Source organism: Poecilia reticulata, linkage group LG4, assembly GCF_000633615.1.
Source record: "Poecilia reticulata strain Guanapo linkage group LG4, Guppy_female_1.0+MT, whole genome shotgun sequence".
Classification (NCBI taxonomy): domain Eukaryota; kingdom Metazoa; phylum Chordata; class Actinopteri; order Cyprinodontiformes; family Poeciliidae; genus Poecilia; species Poecilia reticulata.
Window position 1 is genome coordinate 22731084 of NC_024334.1, and position 16966 is coordinate 22748049.

The following is a 16966-nucleotide window of genomic DNA, read 5'->3' on the forward strand; positions in this document are numbered from 1 at the left end:
TGAGTTCTCCATGGTTTTATTCCTTGTTGATGAAGGATTGAATAGATAGTCATCGAACTCATCGAACTCAGTCGTGTCGTCCTTATGACTAGTTATMTCRAARGTGATYCTTGGAAGCAGTGTGTTAAAAAYWTTCCTCATTCCAGTGYTGATTAAATATSCAGCACCGAAAGTGAGGGGAGACAACAAAACCTGCGCCATACTTAAAATCTTGGTCAAACACGTTGCAAAGAGTCAATGAACTGCTTTGAAATGACCTCCTGTTTTGAGATCCAAGCATTTAGAACCTCAGATGTTCTTTCATCTATGACATAGATCTATGTGAGGTCATAGCTACAACGAGTCACTGTAGTTCTGGGGGAATGTCTTGCTTCTGATCGTTGCTATGGAAACGGTCAGATCAGTTCTGCATAACTTAAGCTATTAATCCTTTTAACTGCATCACTTAATCATTTTAGGCGCCATGACGAACTTCAGAAAGGTATAGTTCAGGAGGCTGGGGATTAAAACAGGGATTTTAATGGTTAAATATTAAGTTTAGAATGACAATGGTATAATAAAACCATTAATTTAAGTAGGATTTTTCAGCAATCTATCAAGTTTAAAATTTTGAATTATACTTAAGAATATCTTAAAAGTAAAATTAAATGTAACTTACAAACATTTGCTGCTGCTGTTGTAAAATGTGACAAGAAATGTTGCCTGCTTGGAGAAGAGCTGCAAATAAATAATTTTGGTTTAATATTTTTTAGAGCTGAAACGATTCCTCGAGTGATTCGAGTACCTCGATTATTAAAATTTCTCGAGGCAAACTGATCTGCCTCGAAGCCTCGTTATATTATGTTTTATTATTTAGCGCACCGTGTTCCAGCCGGGTTATTACTTGCGTTTCACAGCGCTCTCACTTCCGCCTGAGTTGTTGAGGAAAGCTAACTGTTAACTATAGTCCGGAAAAAAGCTAACTATTTTCCAGACTATAAACCGCAGATATCTCTGCCGCTCCAGGTTTTCCACAGCGATGCAGCAGCAGAGGAGGGCGGACACCCAACATTTGAGTCACAACAGGTCAATTGATTATCACATTTATTATGGTTGAAAAAGAAAAAGCTGCCAAGATTAGATTTAACAGAACTGAATACGGTAGTTTCCGAATGGTAACTGTAACAGTAAAAGTACTGATCCTTCTGTCTGCTACTAGCATGTGCTAAATGAAAATAGGTGCTTTCTCCTTCTTCTTTAGATTTCAACAGCAGCTTGCATCCATTATTGTTGCACTACTGCCATCTACTGGATCCTAATATCTATGCCTAAAATTCTCATAATGATCCCAGTATTATTTAAAAAAAAAAAAAAACCTTCTTTTTCCCCTCAATGCGATTTAACTGATCAACAACATTCTCAAATTTCAATTCCCTATTAAAACCAAATTCTGTTTTAATGAGCGCTTTCTTCTTTTATTTCCAATTTTGACTTCCAATGATTCACTTCCTGCTAAAGAGCCCCCTGGTGGTTGAAGAAAAATCCACATATAAACTGCTTATAGTACGGAAAATACGGTATATATATGAAAAAAAAAAACAGAATGCTCTCTGGTATTGTTCAGGGGGCCGGACCAAATATGGAGGCGGGCCGTAGTTTGGGGACCACTGCTATAGATGATCTGAAACCCTGAGCTTCAGTAAGCTCTCATGGTATTATGGTAGTTTGTAAGAAACCAGAAGGTACGTTTTTAATGCGAGACTAAAGCAAGTTGTAATGATGTTGTCAAGTTCCACTCAGACAGTGATGGTTTTGCTGACAGCAGATCTTCAATTTTAGTAAAAAAAAAAAAAAAGGCAGAACTGTCTCCTTCCTCTCAACTCTTGACTCCCACCGCCCTTCCTGCTCTCCCTCCACTCTGTCTGTTGTTTCATATTCACAAGGCAGGATCTGCAGAGTGGTGGATGTCAGACTGAAGAGGACAGCTGTCAGTCTTCCTGGGCCATGTCTCCATTGCTCTTCCTCTGTCATTACTTCATTTACCATTCCCGTCTCTCAATCTGTCTCTCTTTGTTGTGTTTTGCTCCTCTCACCTCTCATTACTCCAGCTTTTTCAAACTTTCCCCTCAACACTTAAGACGTTTAATGCTCATCAAAGAGGAAGTAGACTTTATTTTGAAGTTTCGTCTTGACAACTTATCTGAATTAATGGGGTTTAATTTACATAATTGTTTTGTTTAACTGACTAGAGCAGCGGTTAGTTTTAGCAGCTTTAAGCCAACAAGGATTGGAAATTTAACAGGACAGGGAACACATTAACATTCCCTTGTGATTACCAGAACAGGTTTCTTTTAACATTAGTATGAATTCATTTGTATTGCCGGTGCAGAGCTTTTGCTTTTAACCCAATTATTTACTCAAACTGTGCGCGGCAATCACTAATGCAAAACACAAATGTTTGTACCATGTCAATGCTATCTGGAATAAAAGTTGGAAATTATAGCCTGGTTTATTTCTTTTCAGGTCACTGGAGTTCTTTTTTTCCCCAAGACAAGTTTATTCTGGTTTGTGTGTATAAAGAAGCTCTTTTTTCCCCACAAAAAAAGTAATATTGATCCCAACGTAACATAAGTGTGCTATTGAACCAGGGGTAGGAACGGCCTTAGTCCACCAATCAAACCGTTGTGGGCGCCACGTTTGAAACTGCAAAGTTTAGTTTCATTTTTTATCAATCTTTGTCAGAAACACGTGTTAGATGACCTGAAACGTGTCAGGATCCCCCAAATATAAAAAATAATAAATAGATGGAATCTGTGAGAGCCAAAAACCTTTCCATGGGACAGCATCCACAGTGTGTCCTGGAACCTGGAAGCTTATTCAAGCTGCGTTTTGAAAACTTGTAGCGACATGAAATCAGAAATCAATGCGGTAAACACCACGTCTTTCTCTGCTCCTGTTCCTGGTCACTACCATCAAACTCACTGGTGACATTTTAATGACAAATGTCACAAAGCGCTACAAGAGAGGAATGTGGTCTCTCTGTATCTGCTGGGTCAGTGTTTATATAAGATCAGACAAACTGAAATAAATCTACAGAGGGACTTACTCTTTAGTGTCGTGGGTGACTTGGAGGCTTATATGCTGCATGGTGCTCTTCAGCTGGAAAACAAAAACAATAAAGTTAATTTAGTGGAACAGTTGGTTAACATGGCCAAAGAAGTAATAAGTAAAGAACAGGATAATTAAGGTCAGAATGTTTTTATTACAACAACAGACAATGATAGCAAAAAGAAAACATAAACATAAAGATGAAAAAAGATAGATTTTATTTTCACTGCCATATGCACTTTTTGTAGAGCTCAAAATGTGGTAAATTTATACTTTGATGATAATCAAAGTACCATTTGTATTTTGTAAAAATAAAACATGAACACGCGTTGCATTGGAAGCATTTCCTATAAATTCAATCTTCCGTAAAGACAGCCCGACTCTTTTTAGTCAGTGAACTTCAATTTTATTTTAACCCTATTTTTCTGGAGGAATAACAGCTGCCCAATAATTATGCACACATTGATGCTTGTTGTTCTCCACGGGCCACATCCTCCTTTATTACACAAGCACACATCACCTGATATGCCTAATAAATCTAGTAAGTTTTCCACTTTATACAGCTTGAGTTAGGAGATTTTATAGTACACAATATAATGATGATATGGTCAAAATCCTCTCGTACCGCTCCTGATAATAGTGCAAAAAGTGGTGTTTTCCACTCTAGGCAATAAGTTAGCACGTTTATTGACAACACAGTTCCACATTAGCGTAGCACTCCTGAGAGAAGAAGTACGGGAAGAAGCGAATAGAGCACCATTATCCACTTGATCCCTCCAACAACCCATCAGCCAGAAGAGAGAGGAAAATTGACCAGAGCAGGCCATTTGCTAGTGCACGCACACCGAGCTGGCTTCAAATAAACACGATTTAAATTCTGCTGTTCGTCTTCATTACACCCCGTTTCCTTTCTTCATTTCCAAACAACAGAGGACTCCCCTCGCAGCTGCACCCAAGCGTGAGTTTAGCCTAACTAAACCCGGCAACGCTGCAAGATTGGCGATGAGAGGCGACTCTCGACACACGGATAAAACCGGCAACAGATAGCGTGCCTCCTGTCAATATACGCTCATACTATTATTGTGTTTACCCTGCGCCGGGACAACGGTAATGGATCCCAGCGTTTCCCTCTCCATTACCCCGCCTGAACACATTTTAGTGATTTCACTGACGGAATGGAGCGTCAGCGCCGAAAGGTCCAATTAAACCATATTCAGGGTGCCGCAAACACAGTTATCTGCACTGTAAATAATCAAAGTGCTTTTAGCCCGTTCGTAGCAGGCTTCAGAGCTAAATGAGCCGCGGTAAATTGAATGAACAGAAAATGTGTTTGTTTGTTTGTTCCCAGTGATTAATGAGAGCTAATTTGCATCCATTTCCTTGATTTTGAGGTCAAGTACAAGTAGATGCATCACAGACAGCCAAGTGATGATAATTAATCCATATTAAGCAGCATGTTGGATCCCCGGTAAGTCGCTGCGCTGGGTTCCTCTGTTTGTGTGGCTGAGGGGAAATTGATTGATAAACTCAAATTATTTACTAAGTGGCTACAAATCTTGACTGTTGTGGAGGAGAGATTTGTTTTTTATTTTAATTCCAGTTCCTTCTAAACACAAAGCAGTATTGGAAAAAAAAAAACTACTGCCATTATGACTTAATGAAAAGAAAAATGTAATTAAAACACATAACTCAGTCGTGACCCAGATTGCTTGTTTGTTGGATGAATCTTCTTCCCACATTCACATTTATTCTGGATCAAAAACGACGTCCCAGTAAACCAAACATTTCCTGTGGTAAGCTCTCTTCTGTGTTGTAAAGCTTTTTAAACGCACCCCTGTCACCTGAAGAGGACCGACATTTAAGGGGAGTACTAGACCCTTCGTCAGACGTACACTCGATGGTCCTATACATCGATTTTAGCCAAGTAAGCGTCGACAAAAAGGGTTGAAACTGCAGGATCAACACCTCTGGTTATAACACCATCTGATGAGGTTTCTGTAAATTGGTCACCCTCACACTGAAGGAGTCACACAAGCTTTTGTTTGAGGAATTATAATCTAGATGAGTCTGTATTAGGTGTGAGGATTAGCCATGAATGAGAGCCATGTTGTTTTTGGACTTTTCACATTCAATGACAGTTTCAAGGCCCATAATGGAAATTTTTAGCAGAGAATCGTACAATGACAAACATTTAGGCGTTTGCTACAAATGACAGAACAGTCTTTCCTAGATATGTGTTTGTTGCTTTGGGCTCCTTTTGATTTTACATAGCCTAGGAAAAAAAAACAACAACTAAGCTTTAAAGTATTTCTAAGCGATAGACCACAGGAAAGAACTGGGGTGTAACTCTTACCACATTTGTGGATGTAAAGATTGATAATTGTACTCATTATTCATTATGAAATTAATCCAAGTGTTGATCCCAGCTGGGCTGAATGGAGACTGGATTTATGTCCAGATTTTGAACTGGTTGTCCTTCAGACTGAAGGTTGTTGAAAACAAATTGTAAAATATACACATTTATTTTATGACATATAGTCCTATATTAAGGATAATTATAATATAGTATATGCTTTTTTTGACAAATACATATAAGCAGACTATACTATATAATAAGCCATGCAGCTGTGTGTGCAGAGAGCATTAAAAATGGAGAGCTACATACAACATTGTCACTAGTGATGATTGTCTAACACTAAATTACTTTTTTCCTTTTCATTATTTTTTCATTTTCTCTTGTCCAGATGATCCATTTCCTCTGAAACCACTGAAACAGAAGTACCTACTTAAGGGTTTCTACGGGGTTTACTGTTAACAACTATCTTTATCTTTCACTGCATCCATTTCTAGGACAGAAAAGACCAGCTGAATACATTAAAGAGGGAAAGATGAACATGGAGGAAAGGAGGTGGGAGCAGCTGCACGAATGAAAGAACATTGAGCCTAGCGTTAGGGGGTCATAACGCTTCTCGCTTTGGTGGTTCTAGTCAATCGGTTAAAGGTGGCTGTGTGTTGATTGACAGATTCACACAATCAGAGAAAGCTTTAAGAACAGGAGCAAAGGAAGAAGGATAAATCCCGTCACTTAGTGACATGGCTGCTATCTTAACTATCATGAATGTAGATGGACTGTGGATGAGACAATCTGCCCTTTTCCCCCTTTACATCCAATCTCCGGATGGACTTATGTGAGAGTTATAAGGAGACGCTGTGACTTTAAACATGCAACGGGTAAAAAAAAAAAGCAATTCTTTTTTTTAATGCGAGTTATTATCTGCCGTACTGTAAATCAAATCCCTACCGTGTATTATAATGTATGAACAAGAGCGTATGATCCGTATAGGGAGTTGATTGAATCCATGCCGCTAAGACGGATGGAGACCTTGGATCGCCCTACGGTCGGATATCAGTTTCTAAAGTCTAAATCACGGTTAAGCTCCAGATGCTCACAAGGTAACCGGGTCAATTATATATCACAGTAATATTTTTCTTTCCTCAATCATCTTTGCTTCACCTAGCCACACCTCTGCTGGCCTACAGCTGATCGTGAACTAAACGTAACTTTTCTAGGGTGTTACCATCACAACGCAAACCGCATATTTAGTTCGGCCCAAAATGCCACAAGATTCTGGAAAAAGTCAGGAAAGAAAAACCCATGTAGGGCAACTGAATGGAATCACATTGACATTTACAGATACATTACATGAATTTCAATGGAAAAGCCACACGAAGGAAAAGCACCATAAGGACGGAAGGAGAAGCATTCCCATAGTCAAGAGGCTAAATCCAAACGCCCAACTCTACAATCTAAAATGTGGTTGAAGCATAATAACATTTAAAAAGGTGTAAGGGATTTGAACACTTTTGTGAAGAAACTGTAAGCGACAACAGCTTTTACATACGTGTCATAAAATCCATCCGAGGCTGGTAAAAAGAGTTGGTCCAACTTTCTCGACCTCAGTGGGCTTGTAAACATCGATCGGGTGAATTATTTATTGACGGCACATTGGTTTCAAACTGTTTACAGGCCACAAGCAGCTATAGTGTACTTAATAAAAAACTTTTCTACTAGAGAGGTCCGATCAGTGAAACCCAAAGGAGACTAATTCTTCTCACACAGAGGACATTAGATCACAAGCTTTTAGTCACACTATAAAACCACAAATCCGGTCAAATCCAGCCGATTCCCTCGAGTTAGCATCCGCTGAGAAAGATTATACCACAGCTTCCCTGGGTGGAGGGGACAGCATATAAAAAAAAAAAAAAACATCAGCCAAAGTGACCTCTGGTTGGATTAGTGTCTTCTGGTCTAGTAAGGCGCCTTCTCCAAAGTCTTTTTCTAATTTTCCTACATTTCCCCTCAGATGTACACAAACAATTCTCCTGTGACAAAACACCCGCTACTTTCACCTTATTTTCAGTTTGTTTGTTTTTTTCACACAGTATTATTCTCCAGCCTAGCCTTCTATCTACAGTGTAATTACTGATAACCCACAGGAACGCAGCGGCCCTGGATTTTAGATGCAGCGAAGAGACAGAGATTAAATTTAATCCAGCTATACTTTGCAAAGGTGACCTTTCTGCAAGATTGTTTCATTTTTTTGTTGCCCAGTGATGCAACTGGATTAGAGAATTATTGAAGCAGATCGAGGAAATTGTCAGTAAAATCTCCTTTAACCTATTTGTTTGTTTACTATTTTGTTTATTTTTAGGCCTTGAAGGCAAAAAAGGAGCTCAGCTAACATCTTCCTTGTCCGCTTTTTAACTCAATAGAAGCAGGTCAGATCGGGGAAAGAAATTCACTACCAACAGCGAGAGAGAGAAGCTCCCTCAGGGGATCTACCATCTGTCACTCCAAGTCATTTGCACCTGCTGCCGCGGTGGCATTTCCTGTCGAAGACAACCTTATGCTTGAAGTTAGACTAAAAGAGCAGTTTGTATGCCAAGCGAGCCCACGAGTTACTAATCTGATCGGCAACATGTCCGCCTCCGCCCTTCACGTCGCTAACAATTAAGAAGTTAAGAGGTTACCGTTTTTCCCTCTTCATACAGACGGGAACACTTCCCAGTTTGTATAACGCACACGAAGCTGCGTTATCTGCAGACACGCTGGCACACAGTCGTCATGTTATATCTCTAAGATGTGTTACTGTCGGTATCTCCATAGCGACAAACAAAACAGGCTATGTTGCTGAGGCACCACTTAGAATAATCGCAATACACCATCGGTGGCGCACTCCGGCAGCAAACCCAGAGAGATTCGGAAAGCCCGAGACGAACAAAAACACTGGCTTAAGATCACGGATGAGACACTGACAGGATGGGATGATTAAAACTCGTATTGTTTGAATAATTTTGTGAGTCTTATTTCCTTTGGAAAGAAAGCTGCAAAGGATATAAAATAAACAACTGTATTTCTTGTGCTTGTTTTACAGCACTTGGGTCAACTGTGCTGTTTTTGAAGTACTTCATAATGACGCTGGAATGGGATGGACAAAGCAAAAAGATTTTTGCTCTGGCAAGACAGTCGGTACAAATATAGACTGTAAGCGAAGGTTTAGTTTGAAGCATAGAAATACTTTTACAAGAAGCAGCAACTGGCTAAGCTGACCGACTTCTTTCAAATATCTGTTAAATTGAGTCTCTGCAGTGGAAAGTCAGTCCTACGGTGAGACTTACCAATAAATTGCGTGTGCGGTGGTAAGGCTGAATAATCGGTAAGCCCAGGGGTGTCACCCACTCCACTGTGTGGCCACACTTGGAGATGAGCCTGGCACTTTCTGTCAGCCAGTCCTGCAACAGAACGACACCAACAATGGTAAAAATACAAACAAACAAAAAAATAAAAATAAAAATAGAGGACACATACTGATGAGTAAACTCAGAGGACTTTCAGTACCCGGCATACTAAATATTTGCCATGCACATATGGTCGTATCCATGCTTGCATGTGCGTGTTTGTGTATGTAGACGTGCTCAAATCACTGACTTCACTGAGATAAAGCTTTCATGGTCTGCTGGATCAAAATTTAATAAATCGGGCCCATAAATAGATCCTCTGGTACATTTTCAACCACAGAACACAGAAACGTCAGCCAGCTACTGCGTCAAGAAACGATCTTTGGCTTTCAGCCCTAAATCTGCTGTTCTGCTTTAAAGAGAGGCCAACAACTGTGGCGGTGTTGTTGTGGAACAGGTCAGAAGCTGTTGCTCGCTACAAAACCTGCAGCAATCCTGTCTGCATAAGTGTCTGAAGCCATTTTCCAAAGAAGAAAGCTTTACTGCCTCACCACAGAGACGCACGCAAACAGAAAGATTTGTGCTACAACAAAGAAGTAGAACTTTACACTTGAAGCAACTCAAGTGTCTCAGCAAAAGAAAGTATGTGAAGCAAAGACACTAAAGTAAAAGTCAGTAAATTGCAGGCTAAAGGATAATGAATGAGGACCGGACACATGGTCAAAGCAGGATCAAACTCATTTTCTTTACATTTGTAAAGATCACAAATGTCATCTTCCTAACTTTTATGTGAGTGATATTAAACTCATAAATCTTGTACAGTATATGACAAAGTACATACTGTTGGTTGGCAACAAAAAATGTCGGGATTTATTTATTTATTTTTGTTCAAGGTTTGATGTGAAAATAAATAAGGGGGAAAAAAACAACAACACATTTCAATATTTGACCCCCACATCTATGATCACAAACAATTTGTACCAGAGGATCTATTTATGGGACAAACCAACTAAATCCAAAACATGAAATTGTTATTTTCACTCACCATCTTCATTTTAATGAAACATTTAATGAAACATTACCTAAATCAATTGAGTTTTTGAATATGAAGGTGCCAATGCTAGGATTTAAATTTAGGATCAATTTTAAAATTAATGTTGAGTTAGTTTCTCAATGAAAATTTAGACATATTAAGCAGCAAATGTAAGATCTGACAAGGTCTAAATAAGGCTCCCAACCAAGAGGTAACAATGTTTGCAGTATTTATAGCAGTTCACAATATAAGTGCTGATTAAGTCCTCCAAACTGCATAAATTTAAGATGAATGCATGTTTTGTGTAACTTTTCAGCTAAATGTAAACTTTCTAATGAATAAAACAGTTTTTGTGTTCTTGAGTAATCCAAGTAACACCTTAGGAAAAAACTCCTCATAGCACAGCTAGGTGCACTTTGCAGTTTATGTAAACCAATCATCTCAATAATTAATTAAGCAATGAGTAAGAACATTGCTCAGAACAACGTCGAAAAATGAAGTTTTTAAACCAGGTCAATCAACAGTGGACCCTGATTGTAATGTCTCCCATAGCAACACATTATGCGTCGACATGTCTTCTCAAGAAGACCCTCATTTACAAAATCCTCATGTCAATCTCTCTGAGCAGCCGGAGGATGTGCTACATCAAGCCTCATCCACATGGGATTTAACTTGTAGCGCCTCAGGACCTTTGAGATCCACTGCAACTACGTGACTTAGAAAGGCGGACGGCGGCTTTATTTATCTTTTGTCTTTTTCAGTGAGGGAAAACAGACGGAGGCACAATGTCTAACAATTGTTAGACTATTAGAGTAAAATACCAGTTAAACGTTTGCATGGTTGAAACTGGCTCACCTGAATCTCTCTGGTTCCCGTAAACATCTCCTTTAGGCCACTGAACACCAGGCGCGCAAGGTAATGTGACGCGTCCCATACATGGTCCTGAAACGCAAGAAAATAACATCCTCTTGTTTACGCTGTATGTAAATAATTGATGAAATTATTATTACTTTTTTTTTGGCTCTTAGTTACTATTATTGTTTAACTTAATGTAGCAAATCCAAAGTGTAATGGAAATGATGGATATAAATTGCAGGACATTGGATTGCATTTATCCTCATATTACAGGAACATGATCTCCACAGTAGGTGCTACCTCCTGCTCAAAGCACATCCCCACCGTAATCAGTCACAATTATAGGCCCACCCAATTCCCTGCTAAAACCAATACAGGATGTTAAGCAGAAGTCATTTAGAGCACTGCTGTGAGGTTTATGTGCTGGGAGGCGTTCTGCTGGTGCCCTCGATGTGAAATGCGTCATTTCCTTCAAGTATTTTTAAGATTAAGTTAACTGTAGGACATAATAAGCACTGAATGTTCTACAGACAACCATGTGTGTAATTATTTACATGAAGTCCTTTTATGTCCAAAGAATAGTGGTCCTGAACTAAAAAAAAAAAAACAGATTTAACGTAAATATATAGACACAATATCAAGCGGATGAATTGCTGGATGAAAATCTTAAACATCTGAAGTGCATAAATGTGGAAAACAAGGCGTCCAACTCGTTTTGGCAAGATTTGATTTGTTCATTTCTGGCCTCACAACTGCCCTGGATCAGTAAACAACAGCCGCAACATGTTTGCACTCAGCAGACATTCGCTGCACTGTTCAGATTATGACGGCAGTCACTCTGCATAACCATGTCAGAACGAACGAATGAACGGAAAAACCTGGAAACAAATGTTTTTTTTCTACTCTTATTTGATGCATTGATACAACACAGACACATCAAAGCAATTATCAAAAAAAAAAAATAATATTCCTACTTATAGGACCTGGTTAAAATCATTTGCTTGTTTTCTTTGTTGAACATGAACCATACATATGAGCATTAATCTCAAATGGAAAATATGCTTTATAACAGATTAATTAATTGCAAAGCCTCAAATGAATTAAATTGATTTAATTAAATTGAGTCCCACAACTAATTTTATGGCTGTTCAGATCACAATGACAAAAACGATTCAAGGTGCAATAATGTTCCTTGTGCAAGTAAGAAAACCTGGGAGGAAAAAGTAGGAGACCCTCATTGTGACATCATTGATTAAAGGTTAAAAATACAAGTGAACAGTGTGTTCGCACATCACCAGCTCAACCACTGCTGTACCTTGGGAAACTCATCAATCTCCTTTAGCCTCTTCTCTATCTGCAGACGCCCTCCGTAACGAGTGACTCCGTACACCACGGTCATCACCGTCTGTTTGACCACCTTCCTGCTGATGAAGCCCTCCAGAACCTGGGCGATCTTCAGGCCTTTTGCAGCATCCCGAGTTCGCAGCTCTTCGACCTGAAGCACATTTTTTTTGGAGATAGAAAAAGGTCTTCTGTATCAGTCAAGCTATTTGAGAATATAGTGCATTGCTAAAGATGAAATATGTTAACCCTTTGTCTTACTACAAACTCAAGCTTCAATGGAATTAATTGGGATTTAATAAAAGGAACATAGCGGATGCATTAGATGCATCTTAATCCCCGGATAATCCACATATTTGCACATCTGCATTGCAAGAGAACACCAGGTAATTATATTTAAAGAGATCACACTAAAATCCTGCTCAATGTCTCTCGTTATTGTTTATGTTTGGAAAATGGTCAACTCTAAAATATTTCATATATTCACAATATTTCACAAACACATCCTACCATCTGAGATGCACAGCGCTGAAAAATTGATTAATGGATTTAGAACCCCATGCATAAAACTGCTACATCCTAAGTCCACAAAGTAATACCATAGCAGATCCTTCCTTCCAGCTGCTGTAAAACTATAACCATCACTGCTCCAAACTCAAGAAGTTTATATTAGTTTATATAGCCTCTGCTTCTTAGAGGAGCAGAGGCTTGTCCTTGGTTCAGTTCAAATCATGTTGTTCTGAAATGCCAGAAAGTCACAACTGGGACCAATTTAAGTGTTTCTGCAACCTGGGTGCTTTCATGCATGCACACACATAAACTTTAAAAGAATAACAAAGTGTCTTCTCTCTCCTCTCGACTTTGATGTGGAGCAAGAGAAACTAAGCACTTTTAAATGCAAGACCTAAACTTAGAAACTTAAAAATATTCTCCGTGCTCAGCTTGTCACTCACTTTGGGACTTAGTGAGTCATCTGAATAATAACCACTGAGCAACTGCAGCGTGCCTCGTAAAATCCCGTCTCCTGTTGTGTAACGTCAGGTTTTTGCAGTGTAAAGGCTGGAACTAAATGCTGGCAAATTACACAAAAAGCCCACCACTGCTCACCTGCTGAGCTACGCCGCTGTATACATCCTGGGGCACATCGCAGGGCATGAGGTTGACTGAAGTCGCACCGATAACGTCTCTGCCAAGAGCTGCGTAGTGCTGGAGGCCGTTGCAGGAGCCGTCCTGAAAGAGAAAAGGCTCGTCGATGAACAAGGCAGTGAAGGACTGAGTACTCATTCATTTACTCACTCATTCAACCTTTATTTAACCAGGTGAAGTATTAACAACGAGTTCTTATTTACAATGTTGACCTGGCAGGGAAGGGAAACGTATAGTGAAGACAAATAACAATATTAAACAGTTTCACAGTCAGTAGTCACATGCATTTTTAACCCTGTTTATGCCTCAAGCAATAACCAACACGACAACACCAAGAAGAGCTGTCAAAATAAAATAACAGAAAGATTTTGTAAAGATAATATTTCCTCCTTTTAGACACCTGTTAGAATTTCTACAAGTAATTTTAAAAGTTTTTTTTTTCTTTTCTCAGTACCTGGTGAACAGGAAAGTGAGAGACAAACTTGGTTGGATCGGGTGACCGGACTGCGTTGGTGATCTCCATGCAGCAGGCCAGTGCCTGCCATGGCTCATCGGCCTCCATCCACCATTTTTTACCCTAAAATGAGACAAAAAAAAAGGCACACACATAACAGATTGCTTAGATTAACATATACGGAAAATATTGATAACTGTTTGTTCTACAATTAGTGTATTTAGTCTTTTTAAAAACATTTCTACCAGCAGGGTTTCCACATGTTTCACCAACTCATGAAAGAAATTGAAGACCTATATCTCAGAAGAAACGTATGAACTTTGTCCAGCCAAGTGGCAATAAATTTGTCCGTTGGGACCCATAATAGACCCCAAAGGTCAACTTTTGGGTCTATCCCATGACAGTTACCCATAATCGATCGCTAGCTAACATACCCTAACATACCCTTGCTAGCAAGCTAGCAAGGGTATGTTAGGGTATGTTAGCAACATACCCTTGCTAGCAAGCTAGCAAGGGTATGTTAGCAGTGAGTTAGCAGTAGCCTCAACCATTTTGAGTCAAAGAACTTAATGAAGATGTCCGAGTGACTCAGGCTTTTGCTTGACTGAAAAGTCCCACGAGAAAAAAAATAGATAAAATATATGAGACTAAATAGTTCTGTGAAGACAAAATGTAAGACATGTAATTAACATATTAAAGAACAGCTTGCTTTTTTTCAAATGAATATAAGATATTTTAAAGACTTAAATTCATTTAAAAAGTGAGTTGGCCTTCAATATGTTAATCACAGGTCTTAAATGTTGTCTTTACGTTAATGTTTGATCTCGTGTATTATGTATCTAATACTAAGACATTTTAAAGACTTAATTTTAGATGCATTAATTTAAAACTTTTTGAAGATGCGCGGACAGCCTCTACCGAGCCAATTATAATTTAACACACTTTCTGGTAATAGCAATCAAAAAAATGAAGGTGCACTAACGTCCAGAGGGTTGTCGGCAGAGTCCAGGATGTCCTCCATGATGCTGTCGGCGAATTCCAGACGTCCCTGCAGTGAGCTCCTCTTCTTCAGCCCCGTCAAGTTGACCAAGTGAATCTTCAGCCAGTCCAAACCCTTGGGACCAAGAGGCTTCCCCTCAGCGAACACGAGCGTCGCCCGAGTCACATCACTTCCCAAGTGATTGAAATACGGGGGGCATGGGTAGGTGCGCCCCCTGAAGTCCATGTTGTGGGGAAACCAGAACAGCTTGTCCCGCATGTGGTGGGCAATGGAGAGTTTATAAAGAGCGTCCATTCGCAGGCTGTGCATCTCGCTGCACTTCTTCTTGGCATTGATCACCTCTCGTTTCATGTGTGCCTTCTCGCTGGCTGTGTAAGCGGGGTCTTGAGGGTTGAAGTGGGGTATTTTAGGGGCTTCTGACAGAGGCGGAGGGATGTCCAGCTTATCGCTGCCCCGGTCGTTAAAGATCGAGATGATTATGTCCAGAATTGGCTTGTTGACCCTCCAGGCGCAATTACTCAACTGGTTGAGCGAGTCAAAAACCGGGTGGAGATTCGGACACTTCTCCAGCAGTTCCTCGTGCTGCGTGGCCCCGTGCGTGGCGCGCATCAGCTTGGCCGGGGTGAGCAGGTAGGCGCCAAACTTCTCCGTTGTCCACGGCACCGGAGGGCACAGCATCGGCATCACTGACGAGTCAAAGGTCAGCGTGGTCTCCATGGCTTCCTGCTGCATCTGTGTCAAGATGGGGTGTGGCTTGATGAAGCCAACCTGAAGGGAAAACCATGTGAAATGCAGATGGAGTCTGAACTGATATGTAGGAATATTTGAGTTGCTCATAGAAGAAAAAAATAAAAATAAATCAGTAAATAAAAAATAAAAAACATTTTAAAAAAGAGCTTGAGGCTTAATTGCTTCTCAAACGTTTAGCAAATTGTTGTTGCCAACAATTGGTTTTTCTTTTCCACATCTATCCAGTCCTGGGAAATACCTACAGTTTTATCAGACTTTCCAAGAATTCATCACGGCCTATTTTCAAATTATGTTACTCGTATAAATATTCCCTTGAAGTTTAATGTAAAGTATCTGTCAGAAGTCACTGCTAGAGCAGATGGCTCGAGCAGGTTTGCCGTTATGCATATTGAGTCTGACTTTACTTAACATGCGTGAAGCAGTGAATAAAAAGAGCTTCGTTTGTTGACTGTAACCTGACAGAAACACCTCAGCGTCACTCCAATGACTCAAACCTTCACGCTGTGCAGTAAAATCATTAGGATGCCCCCTGATGGGTTAATCACTATGGAGAAAAGGGCCTGAATCTACAAGAATAGAAAATTACACAAGAATTAAACTTGACTAGAGTATGTCTCACTGTCAAAGCGCATCAAGCTCAACAACCCACACATCTGCCCGTTTCTCCGAGCGTGGTCACCTCAGCCTGCTGCAGGCTCCCACGGCAGTAAATCAGCGAGCCAATTAAGGGGACGCTGGAAAAAAAAAGGGATTAGGCTGGGCCCTATTCATCTTACTCATCTGCTACCACCACCATTCCCCAACAGAGGAAAGTGGTTTTTATAAATCACCCTCCTAGGAGCTTCATGCTGGATAGAAGGGCGCTCAAGTGTTCAAGGTAACAGGCTTTCTGGACAATCTTTGTGACAAAAGTGAAGGTCAAGTCCTTAAAGGTTGCTCTCTTTGTTTCTACTCCTTTTTTCTTTGTTAATGAAAAGGTCAGCTGTACAGCTAGTTCACCAATAACTTTCTCAATTACTTAATGTAACTGTGTATAATTATCCCTAATTTAGGAGCTAATTTGACAAATTGGGAGGGCTAAAAATGGAACAGTTTTGTTCATTTCTTCTTTTATTTTTAATCCTCTGGAGAGCTTTTTCAGACAAGCTTTCAAAAACTTCTTTAACTTTTACTGAGTCACTAAAATAAGGATCCCAAACATCTGCTCCTAAACAGTAGTGATTTTTAAAAAAGGGTCATGTGGCTCTATACCCTGCGCAGCATGTAAATGAGAGTGGCGTAAACCCTTAAGAACTAACCTATACGTTTTTTAATCAATTTCCAACAAATAACGACTAGCATAGTATAAATCAAGAAAGCTGTCAGCACACAAATTCAGATGCTTGACACTGTGAATATATAAATCCAAACAGATTTCATTTGTATTTCTCATTACCGATCACAACATAGTGACATCTGAGTATCACTTTTTAATTTTTTATAAATGTTACATACTGCAGCATGAAAAATCGATAAAACCTAGGCACATTCTTCCGCCGTCAGGGACTGGCTCAGGATCAAC

The 16966-nt window shown here is 39.7% G+C and overlaps 1 protein-coding gene across 1 annotated transcript in view; it reads right to left on the bottom strand.

The window, feature by feature from the left end:
• polrmt (polymerase (RNA) mitochondrial (DNA directed)) overlaps window positions 1–16966 on the bottom strand; it is a 49891-nt gene that overhangs the window by 16463 nt on the left and 16462 nt on the right. Inside the window, exons 10-16 of the mRNA XM_008407210.2 lie at window positions 14638–15423; window positions 13656–13778; window positions 13163–13285; window positions 12030–12209; window positions 10715–10801; window positions 8767–8880; window positions 3086–3138 (exon numbers count right to left, since the gene is read on the bottom strand). Of these exons, the coding sequence (XP_008405432.1) occupies window positions 3086–3138; window positions 8767–8880; window positions 10715–10801; window positions 12030–12209; window positions 13163–13285; window positions 13656–13778; window positions 14638–15423 (1466 nt within the window). The remainder of the gene's footprint in view (window positions 1–3085; window positions 3139–8766; window positions 8881–10714; window positions 10802–12029; window positions 12210–13162; window positions 13286–13655; window positions 13779–14637; window positions 15424–16966) is intronic.